The 18,866-nt window shown below is 40.3% G+C and overlaps 1 protein-coding gene across 4 annotated transcripts in view; it reads left to right on the top strand.

The window, feature by feature from the left end:
• The first annotated feature begins 1,949 nt into the window (after positions 1 to 1,949).
• The window catches only part of usp25 (ubiquitin specific peptidase 25), a 30,408-nt gene continuing 13,491 nt past the window's right edge, over positions 1,950 to 18,866 (top strand). For 3 of the 4 annotated variants that reach the window (XM_086131060.1, XM_086131058.1, XM_086131061.1), the window contains exons 1-17: positions 1,950 to 2,147; positions 4,679 to 4,756; positions 6,415 to 6,559; positions 6,731 to 6,854; positions 7,366 to 7,528; positions 9,069 to 9,155; positions 10,050 to 10,187; positions 12,401 to 12,477; positions 12,595 to 12,668; positions 14,197 to 14,348; positions 15,182 to 15,309; positions 15,851 to 15,946; positions 16,068 to 16,232; positions 16,465 to 16,703; positions 16,810 to 16,880; positions 16,967 to 17,195; positions 18,321 to 18,581. In XM_086131060.1, coding sequence (XP_085987186.1) covers positions 2,106 to 2,147; positions 4,679 to 4,756; positions 6,415 to 6,559; positions 6,731 to 6,854; positions 7,366 to 7,528; positions 9,069 to 9,155; positions 10,050 to 10,187; positions 12,401 to 12,477; positions 12,595 to 12,668; positions 14,197 to 14,348; positions 15,182 to 15,309; positions 15,851 to 15,946; positions 16,068 to 16,232; positions 16,465 to 16,703; positions 16,810 to 16,880; positions 16,967 to 17,195; positions 18,321 to 18,581 — 2,269 coding nt within the window. In that variant the 5' untranslated portion in view covers positions 1,950 to 2,105. The remainder of the gene's footprint in view (positions 2,148 to 4,678; positions 4,757 to 6,414; positions 6,560 to 6,730; positions 6,855 to 7,365; positions 7,529 to 9,068; positions 9,156 to 10,049; positions 10,188 to 12,400; positions 12,478 to 12,594; positions 12,669 to 14,196; positions 14,349 to 15,181; positions 15,310 to 15,850; positions 15,947 to 16,067; positions 16,233 to 16,464; positions 16,704 to 16,809; positions 16,881 to 16,966; positions 17,196 to 18,320; positions 18,582 to 18,866) is intronic. The other variant, XM_086131059.1, reaches the window with a different exon arrangement.

Raw genomic sequence — 18,866 nt, 5'->3', positions numbered from 1 at the left:
ATTTAAAAAAAGCGAAGTTTGGAATCTTCGGCACCACACAAATTAAACAAGTCAAAGTCATTGTCGACTCCAGTGAAGTCGAAAGATTAAATTAAATTAAATGTCTTGGTATTGTAATTGATCCAAAACTATGCTGGAAATTTCACATAGAAAATATTAAAAGTAAAACATCCACAAGGATCTCCTAAAAAGGAAACATTATATACATTACACTGTTCATTGTGACTGCCATTATGATGTGCAGATATTAGATAATACATCAAAAACAAATACACAGTCTATCTTTAAGCTACAAAAAAGCGCTATATGAATTATCGACCATTCAAATTTTGTAGAACAAACTAATCCATTATTTATCAAATTAATCCATTGATCCAACCACTGGAGTCTATCCCAGCTGTTTTAGGGCAGTAGTCAGGGGACACCCTGAACTGGTTGCCAGCCAATCGCAGGTCACACCTAAGTTACTTTCTACTGCTTTGTCAAAATAGGGTTGATACTTTTTCAACCACTCACAGATGGGGTATATGAAGTTAAAAAAAAGACATAAATTGAAGAAAGTCAGCCACAGTTAAGATTGTGGGTCTGGTTCAACCTGCTTCTTTAATTAATCAAGACATATGACGCTCCAACACTTTCATCAACATAGCCTAGTTATATGCTACTGTGTGCGAATACGTTCTCATCATTTACATATTCAGAGTAATTCCATCAATATGCATTTGTGCTAGTTGGATGACACAATTCATGTTAACGCAACATCCTGACTGCTTCAGTTCTAACAACTACAATTCTATTTCTGACGCTGACCCAGTTGTGTGGCCATTCGCTTCCTACTTAACTGAATAAATATAACTGAAATTGGATTAATGTTTAAAATATTTTTCTCTCCAACTTGATGACCTGCACTCCATTACAGTAGTAATTGAGGATGAGGATTTGAAAACGGATGGATGGAATACCCTAAAAAGGAATGAAAAGACTTGAATTGACAGTCTGACATCGAGCAAGATTGCATCCTGAGTAAAAAACAAGAAAAAAAAACACTAGCCCAGAATTTGAAGAAGTATCGTGGGGTCCTAAGATAGGACTTTACTGACATTTGAGGTTCCAGGTTACGAACAGCGCATAATAAACTAGTTGGCGTAGCGGCATAACAACACTTTGTCACATACAGCACAGTAAGTCAAAATAAATAAATAAATACCATAAAAGAGAGGCATTGAAGAGGACTTAAAAAAAAGTTAAAAAAAATAACTGGAAATGTTTCATATTGGGGTGTGGTAAGTAATACAGAGTAATTATGATACAGTATGTATGTACCAGTATGTCCAAACAGCAAAGTATAATGGAGTAATATTAACAGTGAAACTGAATGATAAATCATAATCAAACAGTGTACAGAGTATGAAACTTGTGACCTCCATCATGTAGGCCTAATAGATCCTGTACGAGATGTTGTAGTTTTTAAAATGATAGAATATAAATGTGTGACCTACGGGGATGATGCAGTCGTCAGTGATTAACACGTCTGCCTCACAGTTCACAGGTCGTGGGTTCAAGTTCTCTGAGGGCTTGACGTGCAAAGAATAATCTACATCTTTCACAAGGAGTAAAGGTGACTTCTTGACGAATTTGTCAGTTTTTTCTATCACACTTGCTGGCACATGCCTGCTCGCAATACACACTAATCTCAAAGGTTCAATTTGGGGGTTGAGTTTTGCTCAGCAAGCAGACCTACACCTGAATGTGTGGGGGGAAATAGCAGGTTTATATATATCTAGTAGAAATGTATCAAAATTGAAAACATAAACATAATTTACATACAAAAAAAACAATTGTTGCTGAAATTCAACCTTATTAATAAGAATGTGCCTTACGTTAATATGGTTCGTGACGTAGGTTCATACACACAGACATGTGTAATCGATACCAGATCATTGGGAGGCGGCAATGTTTTCATGCCTGCTGACAATCTGGCCAACTCACTCTGCCATGTCGCAGACTAAGGATTCCCAACGCATTTAAGTATTTTGAACATAATTAAACTCGTGCGTTTTACTGATCTTGGTTTTATTTGGTCAACATTTATTTCCGAATCGGCCATGACTGTAGAGCAGAATGTCCTCCAGCAGCATTCTCAAAAGGTAAGCTTAAAGCTAACTGTGGCTAGCTAGCTTTATCGTAAGTGCAATGCAATGTCGTTTTGCGGTTCAACTTTGTTCGTAAAATATGCGTTTGTGGGCGTATCGCGTCACTCTGCGGCGGTATTATCGATGCGCATTACGATTTGCATTTAATCGAATGCCATTTGTTTAGAGGAGGCCTTGCGTTATCGCAACCTAAACAGACTAGCCAATGTTTTGCTAATTATTAGGCAGTGTTAGCAGCCGAGCCCATGTTTTGCAGTTTGTGAACATTGCGTAACTATTCCAAGCGTTCTGCTTGCTGACCCTTGCGAACGAGTTTTTACTCAGTTAACCGGTTTAGTAATGTTAGCCAACCGTGGCGTCAGTACAAATCAGCAACGCCAAGTGTCACTGTCATATCAGTTCACTGTCATTAACTTGTGAATTAAAATTGCTGAGCGAATAATTTATTTTGTGTTAAGTGTATTTTGCTATAGTAATAGGGTACAACAAGCCGCAGGGTGTTGTTTGAGAATAACATTCTCCGGTTTGGGCGTGCTAATGTTGTCGAGGTTACTCATGTCCAAAGTATTTGATAGCTTTGTTTACATAGCATGGCTAGTAGGGATAGCGGAGTCTTCATACATCGCTGAGATTCAGCAGCCTGTATCTGTCACTTGATTTAATGAGCATGCATGTACAGACGTTTGCCGATACGGGAAAGGAACAGAAAAAATGTCTATACTTTCAAATTACTCTGAGCGAGAAACAGCGTAACATACAGTCCATGAGTCCATATTTCCAAGTTTGCTTCTTTGAGAGTTTCTGTCATCTATCCTTTCTTCCGCTTGTCGTTGCCTCGTACTTTACCTCATGACTGAAGCCTATACTGTACTGTTTTTAAGTATATGACAAAAATCTTTCAAAAGTATGAAGTGTGTAGCTGCAGATCATCTTTAGTAGTTGGCTATACACCATATCCGAGAGTTTGCTTAACATGAAATTCCCACTTATGCGGATGCGGTGTCTTGGATCACAGGTCAGGGGTGGTGGGGGTTACTTTTCATGTTCAGCACAGTTTTGCTGGATGAGTGATGTAACCAACGGATTCATAATGTGATTGATGAAGTTATTGTATTCGTGTATGCAGTAAACTACATTCTTTCTTTTGCGTGGGAATGTTCTGTGATCACTGAGTATTTCAATGGCCATATTGCATCATTCATGCTATGTTCGTACAAGTCAAGTATTGTATATCCATTTCAAGGCTTGAGATACACGCCCTCTCTTTCCCTCGTGACGACGAAACAAGATCAATGCATCCAACACTGTAACTCAATATAATGTATTTTCACTAAACCCTCTCAAATTGAAAATAACCCATCTGCCTTCTGCTAAGTGTTAAAATTCCCGCAATGCAAAAACAAATGTCTATTAATGTGATACATCACAGAGAAATAGTATGGAAATGCCGAATATATAAAATGAGGCTTCAAAAAAATGGTTTGTCTCAGCTCTCAAATGTGGGCGTGTCCGCTGAATGCACTTCAACCATGGCAATCAAATATCACGGAAAAATGGTTGCTACTTCTTTTAGCAACTCTCTTATACCTTCACATCCGTGCATATGAGAATTATTACAGCAAGTATCCAATTATGAGCCAGACTTACCTGAGAACAAGGTTCATGCTGGTCTCCCAGCAAGATCACTAGGCGGCTGTTTTTAGCAACCCCCCCCCCCCCCCCGCAAAAAGAAGGAACACAGAAATTGTAAAAAAAACAGTTCAATGCTATATATCCACAATTCCTAACTATTTGGCTTGCACTCGTTTCGTGTTTTCAGCAGTTATCCTCACACATGCACAATGTATTTAGAAACAAATCTATGAGACATTTCTTACGCAGACTTTTAATACATCCTTGTATCCTTCTGCTGGATGTGTTCAGTAAAAGCTGCAGTGTTTATTTGTACTTTATTTTTTATGGCTCACATTCTACGGCATTTTTCATTATCTTCTGTATCATTACTGCATCTCAGTTTAAAAAAAAAGTTAAAAATACAACACAGATGACTAAGGAACATGACTGGTGAATGCAAAGAGGACCTTTCTGAACGAACTGACACCCTTGAGTGCTGCCTCCTGCACCTGTGAAAACCTCAGGACTTACTCCCTCAGGACCTGTGGGCCTGCCTGCCTTGTGTACCAAGTGCACTCATTATTTGAAGTGCATTTATTGAAGACTTGCATTGCAGATGGAGTGTGTGCTAAGGGTATGCAATCCTGCTAAGTTGAACATCATTAAGCTCTCAGACATACGATATATGTAAAAAGTCTGCACATGCCGGTTCAAACACCAGGTTTGAACATATATACTCATTACAAAGACAAAAACAAAAATCCAAAGAAAAACAGGGGTATTAAAGTTAATTATAGTTCAAATTTTATTTTATTTATTTATTTTTTTTTTTTTAGGGTGACCCATAGCAAATTACATGCTCCCATGTTTCTGTGTCCTTTTCGCAAGTGTTGCTCTTTTCCCCTCAACAGCACCAGCAGACACTACTAAAGCAGTTGCGAGAGGTCACCGGCACCACAGATGTTCAGCTCCTTCAACAGGCCCTGCAGGTAATTCATGTAATGCATGCCCCATAACTCTTGCACAGTTAACAAAATGTAGCCATGTTGTCTGCGGCTTCCAATTAGAGATGTCTTTATCTGATCGACATGATCGGAAATTGGGGCCAATCACATGATATTCAGCTGATTGATATCGGCAGAAAAAGAGGTCTTTACTTGCTTTGTACCACAGCTGATTTATAGGCTTATATGAAGTTATTGTTTTGGGGTACATTTTATTATTATTATTAATTTTTTACAATTTTGATGTGGCCTTCCTTTTCTTCATTGCATTGTATATGGAGTTGGTATCAGCAAGCTCAAAATCAAGTGACTTGTGATCGGGACATCCCTACTACAAATTGTTATAATTCATTTCAGATTTCATTAATGGCTATTGCCTGGGTAGTTCACATTTTAGGACTCATTATCCTGATGGTCAAGTCATAACTCACTCTCGTTAATCAATGTAATAAACGGGTCTGAAATTATTATGATTATATCACTGCACAATGTCATTTTATGAGCCATTTCCTTTTTTTTTTTTCAATTATTTTTATTATAATGTTTTTTTAGGGGTAGGGTTTGTAGTACGCTATGGTATTTCTCTTTTCAAGTCACATAATTAGTCATTTCACTTAACATCAGCTGGAGAGGAACATGACGACTGCATTGATGAAGTACTGTAATGTAGAATCAATATCACACGGTGTTCCCCAGTTTGCCTTGAAACAGCTGAACAAAACTGTAGTAATGGAAGCTAATGTTCACTGCTGGAGTGTTTTGTGTTTTCCACATACCTGTATATCTTTCAAAATAAAATGAGCGAACCACAAGTGGGCTGTATATCGGTGTTATAATGTTGTCAGCCCACCTGCCTTTTTTAAAACAAACAATGCATTTTAACCTGATTACTAGCAATTGCATTAGGTCGTCTCTTCTAAACTTGAAAAAAACAAAACAAGGGAATCCATTCAGAATGTTCACATTGAGCGGTTCCTCGCGTTTTTGAAAAATACCGTATTTTCCGCACTATTGGGTGATTCAGTATAAGGCGCACCTTCAATGAATGGCCTATTTTAAAACTGTTTTCATATTTCGGGCACTAGGCGCATAGAATAGAAGCTACAATAATGGCTGCGGTTGTGTTATGCATCCACTAGATGACGCTACGCTAAAGGGAATACAATATAATACAATACAGCTTTAGTGATATAGAGCTTTCACAACCACTGCAACTGTAAGAAAGCGCTTTACAGAACATTTAAAATGCTACGTCCAAGATATCAGAATATTGATCCATATAGAAGGCGCATCGGTTTATAAGGCGCACTGTCGGCTTTTGAGAAAATCGTATGCTTTTTAGATGCGCCTTATAGTACGGAAAATACGGTACATAAAACAAAACATACATCCTTAACAAAATGAAGCTTATCACTCTTCAGTGTAGGAACATTAAATAGGAAGTAGTGCCATGGAGGAAAATTCAAATAATGCCTAGCGTTAATTCAAAGCGATGAAAGTGAGGCCTCTACACTTAAATGAGGAACCTGATTTCATCAGTGTCTTCAGTTTCATTCATGAAATCGGACAGTGGCATTATTGCGAATACAATTAATCGTTCCATTCTAGTGGTTACTGGCCTCAACTTGCATGGCATGTTGCAGGTGAGTAATGGAGATCTGGCTGAGGCTGTGGCCTTTCTGACAGAGAAGAATGCCAAGGTTCCTCAACAGGATGAGAGTACCTACTATCAGACTTCTCAGGTGTCCAATGACCGATATATCAGCGTGGGCAGCCAAGCAGATTCAAGTAAGTATCTTTGCCTTCAAAGAGTTAAGTACAGACTGTATTCTGACAGAAAATGCACCAAAAAGGAAAATAGTAATCCACTATCACGAAAATAATCACTCTCCTAAGTACAGCAGTCATAGTAACTGTTTACGCCATAGTTTTGGTCATTCTGCCTTTGGTTTGGCTTAGATGTCATTGACCTGACAGGAGACGATAAAGATGACCTTCAGAGAGCAATTGCCCTCAGCCTGGCAGAGTCCAACCGGGCATTCAGGGAGACCGGCATCACTGATGAGGAGCAGGCCATTAGCAGGTGGGAGCCACAACTTTCCATCCATCCATTTTCCGATCCTTATCCTCACAGGGGGTGCTGGAGCCTATCCCAGCCATCTTCGGGCAGTAGGCGGGGGACACCCTGAACCGGTTGCCAGCCACTCGCAGGGCACACACACAGACGAACAACCATCCGCACTCACTCCACGACCACTCACATATGGACAATTTAGAGTGTTCAATCAGCCTGCCATGCATGTTTTTGGAATGTGGGAGGAAACCGGAGTACCCGGAGAAAACCCACGCAGGCCCGGGGAGGACATGCAAACTCCACACAGGGAGGCCGGAGCTGGAATTGAACCCAGTAGCTCTGTGCTGTGAGGTCGACGCGCTAACGACAGGCCCATTCACCAATATTTGAGTGATGACTTAAATGTCGTTCTGGAGAACCACGAATGATAAAAGTAGACTGCAGAGAACAAATTAATATGACCACATTCAAGGGGCGATTATGCTATTCGGTTTTGTTGACACTATTCCTACGTCCCCAGAGTTTTGGAGGCCAGCATAGCGGAGAACAAGGCAAGTCTGAAGCGCACCCATACAGAAGTATGGAGTGACTCACCCAACCCACATGACAGGAAGAGGATAGACAACTGCCCCGTAGGCTTGAAAAATGTTGGCAATACCTGCTGGTTCAGTGCTGTCATTCAGGTGGGCGCACCCAAACATACATGCACGCACATGCTTTCTTGTCAAACACACATTTGATTTTCCCATTTTTCCCAAAAAACCAACAAGACATTTAGATATTATACACCACTCTTAAAAAAATTAGGGATATTTGGCTTTTGGATGAAATTTCAGGAAGAGCCGAAAATGCATTCAAATCTTCACAGGTGGCAAAGCAAACAGAGGCTGTTTGCTTTGTGAAGCAGCTCCTCTTATTCCCTTTAAATCAAGGTGGTCGAATCGCACACAGCCCGTGGCATTGCGGAAGCAGAAATTGTCGCGGTCCATGCATGAGATTGGGCATGCGCAAAGTGCGTTTATACAGGTCAACTGCAAGCTCTTCCCTTGCAGATGATGCAGTCGGCCACACATGAGACGTGGGCAATTGGAGACCACCTTGCACGTCCGCGTCCGTTTAATATGCACATTTGTTGAAAAGTTTATAATTGCTCTACATCTTTAATAAATATTTATATATTTTATCATCAAAATTGGTTTCCTGTAACCTCCCAACAGTGTATTGTCCTTTCATGAATGTTTTTGCATTTTTTTCAATTGTTGCTTGATTTTAATGGTCATTTTGTGCATTGCAAGCCATTCAGTGAATTTGTAACAATACAAATGTACATGTCGGACTTTTAAGACACATTAGTTATGAAGGAAAATGTTTTCTCAGCTATTACCGCAATGGACTATGTGTTGTGAGTGAGTCAATGATAACATTTGACCGGAGGTGAAATATGCCAGCTCAACCACCAGACACTCGATCACATGTTGCCCAGCCCTCTGTAATGTGATTCTCCACCCTTTTAGAAAAAGACACCGTATGAACTGGTGCTTGTCACTTTTAGAACAAGAAGTGAAGTAAACAACATTCTCCTTTCATAACATGATCTGAAATTTCTGAAAAGGCATAGGTGAACTCTCTGGGAACAACTGCATGATTAGTTAAAGCAATAACATTCCTTTCTTCTTTTTTTTTGTAGGTAATTGTCCTAATGGACTGGAATGCATTACTCATTCCTCTGCTATGTCTGCCACAGTTTTATTTTCATTTCTTTACACACACTTGGCAGTTGCAGAGATCTTAACATGGGACCAATATTCAGTGAAAAAAGTTGAATACACTCTGGACTGCTAACCAGCCAATTAGACAAAACAATTCATGACAGTTTACTATTCCCACTCACATTCACATCTAAAGAGAAATCAGACTCTGCCTCGTAGCTTTTAATTCCTACCGGTAAAAGTAATCTGCAAGTTCATTTTTAAAATGAAATGAAAACATGGTGCAATGCGTTTTGGTTTGTATCAGGTTTGTTCTCGTTTGTCGACATTTCTTTTGTTAAATCATAGCGATGCCAGATCATGATAGTTATAATTTTGCTCATGATAATCACGATTGGAAATGTTTATACTTTTTCATTTCTATTCAATATCTTATTAAGAATGAATGATTGAAATACTTTGTCCTACTTGGGGAAATGACTAACACATCTTCATTCAATTTTTCCTCCCGCAGTCTCTGTTTAACCTTCTCGAGTTCCAGCGGCTGGTGCTCAACTACTCTCCACCAGCCAGGGTCCATGATCTGCCTCGAAACCAGAAAGTAAGGGCTCTAGCACTTTTACTCCTGAAAACGATGATGAAGGCACAAATCGCAAAGTCAGATGCAAGTAGACCAAGCCGAGCTGAGCAATGCTGTTACCTCGTGTAAAAAAAAAAGCTGAGGTGTTTATCAACACCAAGGACAGGTGATGTTTGCAAATGAGTTGTACGTAGACACTCATCATGTAGACCAGGGGTGTCCAAAGTCGGTCCTCAAGGGCCGCTGTCCTGCCTGTTTTCCAGCTCTCCCAGGAGCAACACACCTGATTCAAATAATCAGGAACGTTCTAATGCTGCTTCAGAGCTGGCTGATGAGCTGATCATCTGAATCAGGTGTGTTGCAGGCGGGAGAGCTGAAAAACAGGCAGGACAGTGGCCCTCCAGGCCTGGAGCTGGACATGTCTGATGTAGACAAAAGTCAATGTTTTTATTTCTGAATTATAACGGCATATACAGTATAATACTGTATGAAAAGAATATAGTTTGCTGCTTTATATTACGGCAGTCACCATTGAATATTTTATAATATTGTATCGATTATTACATTGATTCATTTAATAATCTGCTCCAATTTTATTTTGCATGAATTGTACGGGGGACATCAAGGAAATAGAGGAATAATTACCATTGAGGGGCTGAAATCGGAGGTTTTGGGCAGTTTCTTGATTCTTAGAATAGTTTTCTATTAATTTAATAAGGTACAAAATACATTAATTTTGACACGTGTGCTCAATATCAATGCATTGAATATATGTAAATATGGATCACAATTGAGGCTAGCATGTTCCCGTGGCCCTTTATAGCAGTTCTGTATCACGTGATCCTTTGGACGATTAATTGCCACGCCACGCCTAAGGTTTTTTTTTTTCTTTCCAATTCATGTTGCTCTTACTAGGAACACAGGAACCTTCCCTTCATGCAAGAGCTGAGGACACTCTTCTCCCTTATGGTTGGGTCCAAGAGGAAATATGTGGATCCGTCACGGGCAGTGGAAATCCTCAAAGACGCTTTTAAATCCAGTGAGTCACAACAGGTAAGCCATAACTTGCTCAGCTGAGCATAATAGTACCTTTACAATTAACATGATAAAATGACTTCATCCATCTTTGTTAGTACTTTTCATACATTGTATCAGCATTATCCAGCGTGATTTCACAATAAAAGCATAGTCGTTGGCTACCAACGGCAGCATGACTGACGCCGAGAAAACTGTCATGAAATGCCACTGACATAGAAGCACTAAGGCCTGGTAAATGTGACTTGAATAAAGAAGAGACTAGAGCAAAGTAAATCAAGGGTAAGAATACCGTATTTTCTGCACTGTAAGACACTTTGGATTGTGAGGTGCACCCTCAATAAATGGCCTATTTTCAAACTATTTTCATATATCGGGCGCACTGCATTATAAGGCGCATGAGAAATGGTCACAAACACGGATATGAAACATATAATTACATATAGCATTACAGAACAATAAATGAAAGACAAAAGTTATGAAGACAACTCAAAAGCTCACTGTCGGCTTTTGAGAAAATTGAATGCTTTTAGGTGCGCCTTGTAGTGCGGAAAATACGGTAATTAAAATTGAATGTGAATAGGTCAAATAAAGGACTATTATCGCAGTCTAAAATTCTCAAAAAGAGACGACAAACCAATTATTTATGTAAAATTTTGTCATCAGCGCACCAGTATCCCACCTGTGTTAAAAAAAAAAACCCAAAACACACACACAACTTCCAACTACCGTATTTTCTGCAGTAAAATGTGCACTGGGTTATGAGGTGCATCTTAAACGAATGGTATAATTTTTAAAAACATTCTCATATATTGGACGCACTGGATTATAAAACGCAATCTACAATGCATCCACTAGCTGGAGCTACACTCCTTCCTTTCGACTCGAGAGGCGTTCATGACCGCCTCCGAAAAACGTAAATTAACGATTACAGTACTTCAGTGAAACTGAAAATAATGCATAAAAACACAAAATCAAGCGAGGAAATCACAACATAAATTCTATAGCCCTCCTTGGCATTTCCTTGACTGTAGCTACAACAGAACGATCAGATGTTAGTTAAATGTTGGAGACTGGAGTGTCTCAGAAGTTTTTGTTATTTATTCCTTTGTGTTGTATTCACAAACGAGGAAATCACAAAATAAATTCTGTAGTGGGGCTAGAGAATTTATTTTGTGATTTCCTCGCTTGATTTTCTGTTTTGATGCATTATTTTCAATTTTCGTAATTTCATTGAAGGAATCGTTAATTTACGTTTTTCGAAGGCGGTCATGAACACCTCTCGAGTCGAACGGAAGAAGAGAAGGCACGGAGACGGACAAAGATGTAACTGTATTTGTTGAGATTTGTTTAAAAAAACAATACCACAGCGCTCCTTTTTTCAGAGATGCAACAAAAACGTATTTAATAAAGTCGCGACACAGTTCACTGAACCAACAGCAAGTTATAACATTGTAAGCATGTCTCCAGCAAGGAGCCATTTTGGGGTCAACATATTACTGTAATGACCATACACAAGGCGCACTGGATTTTAAGGCACGCGGTGAGCTTTTAAGAAAAGGGAAGACTTTTTGGTGCGCCCTATAGTGCAGAAAATACGGTCGTTAAAACAAGTAATTGTGCAGTTTCCATATAATACCAATGTTTCATATTTCTCATTGCTTTGTTTTGGCTTCACTGCAAACATTCTTGTTGCCAACTCAGCACCAGTGACTCTGGGACACTTAACCTTTCTTATCTGTAACAATTAATCCTCACACCCACATCATCCCTTGCTGAACTATGGAAAAACTCATCCTACAATGTGAGGCCCTCATGTCAGAGTATAAAACCCTTTGCTGCTTCTCCTTACGTAAACGGTTGCACAAAGCCAGAGTCTTTGTAGCGGTTAACCGGGCGGGGTCAAGCACTTGGCCTCTCCACTCAGTCATGTCACTTCGCTTAGTATTAGTCAGGTTAGGTATGCATTGACCCAAATCAGCATGCAGTCCTGAGGTCTACGATGGCCACAGGGTGTTCACGTTTCTTTGACATTCAGCAATTTGTGAACTCCTCTATGAGAAGATAAGTCATCTCAAATGTAGAGCTTAGGGCCTATCAGCAGACGACTTGAATTTCTTGACCGACTTGCCTCTTATCATCTCCGCTGACAATGCAACATTGTGAAAGTAGTCATGTCATTGATTACGGCCCTACTCTGTGCCCTTCATGTTACTTTCTTTGCTCTACAGCAGGATGTGAGTGAGTTCACACACAAGCTCCTAGACTGGCTGGAGGATGCCTTCCAAATGAAGTCTGAAGAAGACGGGTAACTACTCATTTTTCATTGAGCATCTAAGTTTCAAAGAATGAAGGCAAGTGTGCTTTCTGTATGCACCTCTGGCCTGCATGTTTGTCAGCCCAGTCTCCATTTTGTTGCTTTCAGGGAAGAGGACAAGCCAAAGAACCCTATGGTGGAGCTTTTCTACGGACGATTCCTTGCCGTCGGTGTCCTGGAAGGTGAGATGAGGTGTCAAATTGAAATAGATAAAAAGCAAAAGTGTGAAGTTGTCAGAGAAAGACTTGGTGGTTTGATTGCAGCCACCGTAAAACACGTCTTTGCCCCTGGTAATGAAAGGTGACCTTGTGTTAATGAGATACTCTCAATGTAGAAGAGTGCTGATGCATTGATCGTGGAAGACCTTGACGGCTGATTGACATTGTGATTATTATGCTTGGCAATAGTAGCCCAGAGCCATCAAAACATGGGCCAGTGGGCTCTGCTGCTCATAAATTGAACTTAATGCCACATCGAGTGGCTGCCTTTCTAGCAGCTCCTATATTTTGTTGTTCTACTTCTTCCTTTGATAACTTTGCTGCTGTGAATTGGGAATTTCTCCATTGCGAGACAAATAAAGGTATTCTTATCTTATCTTATTATCTGTATGTCTGCTAGCAACTCATGCTTTTTTTTTCTTTTGTTGTTGTCGTGTAAACAGCTTTGCAAGTACCGTATTTTATGCACTATAAGGCGCACCTAAAAACATTACATGTTCGCAAAAGCTGTATATATGCTGTATAAGCTATATATGGGGCCCGAGTAGGCAGCCGTCTGCAAGTTGTCTTCAAGAGCCTCGCGTTTTTTTGTTGGTTTTGTCTTTTGTTTTGTCACATGGTGTTTGTTGTTTCGTCGTGTGGACCTGATGTGGACTGCTTTGGCCATAACATTCGTCAAAGGAGAAGAATCTGTGCTTGGTGGTTGCGCCTGTACCAGCACAGATTTTGATTGGGAGGAATGTCGGCGCCATTTGACTGTCTGTGTTGGACAGCCCCGGGTGGGTGCTTGTGTTTTTTGCGCCTGTAATGGGCAGCATTTTTCACAGCCCCGTTGTGTTCAGTGGCGATGTCGGCGCTGTTGGCCAGTCTGCATTGGTGCGACTGGATCGGAGCGCAGATGCGTATTTGGAACTGAGAGTCGCCACTTGGACTTGAAATGGATTTACATGGGACAGGAGAAGTGAACCCATCCCCTTTTTTCGTCAATGAATGCAACAGATTCTTGTTGACTTTGAATCTTAGCTTGTAGCTGACGTGTGCACATTTTGAGCATGATGTCTCTGATCCACTGGTGAAAGGACACTTTGATTCTCTCCTCTTTCATCTCAAACTGCTTTAAACAACAAAGCGTATGAGGGAAAAGGGGTTTGGCTTGCATAACTGTCCATGTTTTATGTTATGTGTTGTCTTTATTATTTTACTTTGTTCACTGTTTTGTTAGGGCCTTTGTTACAGCTGCAGCTGTTGTGAAAGCGCTATATAAATCAGTGTGTGTTATATACAGTATATGAAAACAGTTTTAAAATAGGCCATTCATTGAACGTGCGCCTTATACTCCGAAGTGCCTTATCGTGCGGAAAATACGGTCATCATAACGAATTGGTGTCTTGCTTAGCAAGAGAATATAAACTGAGGAGACACTGAGCTTGAGATCTATTACACTCTCACAGCACAGACTGTGTGTGTGCGCGTGTGCTTGAAACTCCCCCAGGTAAAAAATTTGAGAACACGGAGATGTTCGGCCAATACCCGCTGCAGGTGAATGGCTTCAAAGATCTCCACGAGTGTCTGGAGGCAGCCATGATCGAAGGGGAGATAGAATCCCTGCACTCTGCAGAGAACTCTGCCAAATCTGGACAGGAGGTCAGATGTCATTGCTTACAATGTTGAGATGTGTCATTTCCAGTTTACCATGTTGGTATAGATGATTTCTATTACCATTGTTGCTATGTAATTATTGCTGAAATACGAGGGTCATTCAATAAATAAGGTGAATTTTTCAGTACAAGGACTTGTAATACAGATAGAAGCTTACTTTTTTTTTTTTAACATAGTCTCCCAGCACTGTCACACTCAAAAAAATCTCAGAAAAACTTTGTTTGTGCTGGCCTGCTCTAAAACAAACAAAAAAAATCAATCAAAATCTAAGTTTTTACAAATTTTCAAAAGAAATTGGGGTGGGGGGGGGGGTTCTTGAAAGCATTCACATTTCTGTTTGTCTTCAGTTTTGTTGAACTAATACAAATAAGACAAATTCGACGTTGTTTAGTTGTCAACTATTATGTCACTGATGTTTTTGCCATGGGATCGTTTCCTATTTTTGTGTTCTATATAGTTATAGCAAGTAACTGAGCTATTTTGTCAGCTGCTGTTTGTTACAAACAAAGTTTAAACTATTTTTGCAAATATATCTTCAATCACTGTCAATCTTTACATCATATGAAATTACGGTATGCCAATTGAGAGGACTATACATCAGCAAATATGGTCATGCTCTACCGTCCCCAACAACCGTGTGACCAAATTTGTGCCGGTGCGACTGACTGGGGGAAAAAAAAAAATATAAAATTGGTCGCACTGGTGCAATAAGTTCATGTGGAGCCCTGGAGAGCATGAAGGTGATTGACATGCAACAAGCAGACTTGATGAAGACTTGAAACATCTCCCAAAATCTGAGCAACATTGTTTTCTTTCAGCACTGGTTCACAGAACTCCCTCCTGTGTTGACCTTCGAACTTTCAAGATTTGAGTTCAATCAAGCTCTTGGACGGCCTGAAAAAATCCACAATAAGCTTGAGTTCCCCTCCATGCTCTACATGGACAGGTGATACACATTTAGTTATTTTGTATTTATTCCTGTGGCTTTGATGGTGTGGTATTCTCCTGACGCTGCAAATGAAAATTGCAAATTGCTCTGTAATTTCTAATCATCGGTCATGGACCGAAATGCTTGAGGGTGCATACGCTCTATATTTATTACTGAAAAAGTAACAAATAGCCTTCAGGCCAAAACAAGGTATAATATCTGCAAACAACTGTGCGCTCTTTGCATGAACTGTTGCAACCACATAGTGCATGCCATTTTCCTTCCATAAATTCAAGACAACTTTGCAACTGAATTAATTCTGATCAATTCGTCAAACAATTGATAATTGTACTAATTGTCACGGTTACATGAATGTTTTGTTTTTGTCTTCGGGTTACTTATCCACAACAGCCCATGCTGTCTCTGTCTCACTGTCTGGCATTTGCTAGTAATGTCACTGTTGTGCAAATTAGCTCCTTAAATCCACAGCGTTGCGTTGTATGTTGTTCATGTTTGTGAAATGCTTGCTGCAAACGTCTGTCTCTGATATTTTTTGTAGATACATGGACAGAAACCGAGAAATAACCAGAATCAAGAGAGAGGAAATCAGGAGGTTAAAAGAGCATTTGACACTCCTCCAGCAGAGATTGGAAAGGTATATTTGTTTTGTACATTTCTTTTAATCAGTCCAAATTCAACAGAACGTACTCAGGAGAGTGACGTCCTACACCCTCGTTATGTTTTGTGTTTTGTCTATCTCGCCGTTGACTAAAAAGGTATCTGAGTTATGGCTCCGGCCCCAAGAGGTTTCCTCTTGCAGATGTTCTCCAGTATGCCATGGAGTTTGCCTCCAGTAAGCCTGTGTGTACTTCGCCTGTGGAAGATATCGATTCATCAGCACCTCCTGGTGGCACCACTGGACTACCGTTGCCCCCTTTAAGGCAAGTTTCATGAGTAAAAAGAGGGACGTCGAATTCAATCAAAACATAAGGGAAATAAAAATGCCAACATTAGACTCTTGACAAAAAAAATACATATATATTTCTGGCTTCCTTGATCTTGACTGAAAACCAGCCAAAATAATATATCAGTGAACTCTTTCATATAATCCCTGATGTCAGAGAATACAAAAATCTTCATCTCACCCACAAAGCCATATCTTTCACCCAGCAGCTTGGCCGAGCAGGACTCTTTAGCTTCCCCAGAGAGCTCAGGCTCCTCCTCGGGCCTTGCTTCAAACCTTGCTGCAGCCCAGCAGCAGAGAGCGCCCATTCACAAGCCTTTCACCCAGTCCAGATTACCTCCGGATCTCCCCATGCACCCTGCACCGCGCCACATTACTGAAGAGGAGTTGAGGGTGCTTGAGGGATGCCTGCACCGATGGAGGAGTGAAGTTGAAAATGACACCCGTGGTAAAATTTGCCCTTCCTTAATTGACTGCTCATTTGTAATATTGACTTCTTAAACTGTGTCTAGAGCACCCAGGTCACTTACTTTGTATGATATTCATCTCACTAGATCTACAGGACAGTATCAAAAGAATCCACAGAACAGTTGAGCTTATGTACTCGGACAAATCGATGATGCAGGTAATAATTACTAGCGATTGTATAATTGTCTTGAAATGCATCACTTGCATTAATATGCACCGAAAATGTAATTTGTGTTCTTAAAGGTTCCTTACCGGCTTCATGCAGTGTTGGTCCATGAAGGCCAGGCCAACGCAGGTCACTACTGGGCCTACATCTATGACCCACACCAGCGTTGCTGGATGAAGTACAACGACATTTCTGTCACCAAATCCTCCTGGGAGGAGCTGGTGCGTGACTCGTTTGGAGGCTACCGCAACGCCAGTGCCTACTGTCTTATGTATATCAATGACAAGAAGCCCTTTCTCATAGAAGGTATGCATGGACTTCATTCACTTTAAAATTGAATTATCTGCGTATATCTCAGTGTGGTGACAACCGTATTTTCCGGACTAGAAGTTGTAGTTTTTTTTTTCAGTTTGGCCGGAGCGATTTATGTGTGAAATTAACACATTGTTATATAATTTCACATGGTATTTTCACATTAAACCACAAGAGGGCGCTCTAGGCCTGTGTTGATCAAGCAACAATGAGTCGACATACAAGAGGAAGGCAGCATATTCTACCTCCTGAGTGGGCGGAGTTGTTTTCAAGTGACACGGAGGATGAAGATTTCATTGCGATTTAGTGATTTGGAGTGACACTGATGGTTTAGTAAACTTGTTAGTTTGATCTTTATGCTCTAGTAATCTGAATAACTCTTAATAGGTAATTGTGAACATACCAGGCATGTTCTCAGTTGATTGTTTTAGCGTCATGTAACGTTAGCATATCGTACTCTTAATCAGCCTGTTGTTCTCTATTTTATTTTTATTTTAAATTGTCTTTCAAGAAGACATGTCTGTTCTTGGTGTTGGATTTTATCAAATAAATCCCCCCCCCCCCCCCCCCCCCCCAAATGCGACTTGTGCTCCGGTGCGACTTACGTTTTTTTTTGTTTGTTTGTTTTAAAATTCTTTATTATGCATTTTATGGCTGGTTCGACATACCTGTATACTGTGGAGCGATTTATAATCCAGAAAATACGGTACAACGTTTTGGTCCTATTTGTATAGCACTTGGAGTTTAGCTGGGTAAATTGGTTCAGATGTTTGTTTGTTTTTTCCGATGTCTGGATGAGTGTTGAGATGAAAATACAAATGATATGTAAATGATATCCACCACCGAGTGTTTCACCATCACAATGGATCCTGTAGTCAAGCTGCACTAGCGAACCGTATATAACTCTCACCTTGCATTCCCATCAATTTTGTTTGTTCAATACGCAAGTTTTAAATCAAATTTTAACCAAAAGAAAAATCAATAATAATCAAAGTAATTGTATTTTTATTTATTTTTGAATGAATTCTTCCATCCCATAATGTGACAAATACATTTTTTCAGAGCACTATATGTTATTTTGAGTTGACTATTCTGCTCACTGTCTCCATCTATCCACAGAGGACTTTGATAAAGAAACCGGACAGATCCTGAGTGGCATGGACAAACTTCCGCCGGACCTGAAGCAGTATGTAAAGGAGGACAATGAGCTCTTTGACAAGGAGATCGAGGAGTGGAATGCTCTGCAGGCTCGAAAGGCCCAACAGGAAAAGTTGGCTCTTGCCGCCGCATCAGCCGCAGCATCCGCCGCATCGAGCACCTCCATTTCTTCGTCTTCACCCCAGCCCATGAGTATTGATTGCAGCCCTCCAGACAATGCAGGTCAGTGTCCTACTCGCAGGCATTCCCACTACCCAGCCTTGTCATAGATCCAAGGTTTGAAAGATAATTTGAGATGGAAATGCCCACACAGCTTTTTTTCCCAAACTATAGCAGTTAAACGCCTGTCATGTAAAACAGTTGAATTTATCATAAATAATTGATAGTGTAACTAATGCTTTGCTCTCAATTTGTTGTGGAAAGCAGCTTTCCTCCGATTGGTGGTTGCCATTGTGGGCGACATGATTTTTTTTCATTGCGTCCGCTCTGTTGAAAGTCAGCAGACTA

This window comes from Hippocampus guttulatus, chromosome 15 (genome assembly GCF_054856545.1).
Source record: "Hippocampus guttulatus isolate MCC_2025c chromosome 15, RoL_Hgut_1.0, whole genome shotgun sequence".
NCBI classification, from domain to species: Eukaryota; Metazoa; Chordata; class Actinopteri; order Syngnathiformes; family Syngnathidae; genus Hippocampus; species Hippocampus guttulatus.
The sequence above is the reverse complement of the archived record's forward strand: the minus strand, read 5'-3'. Positions and strand labels throughout refer to the sequence as shown.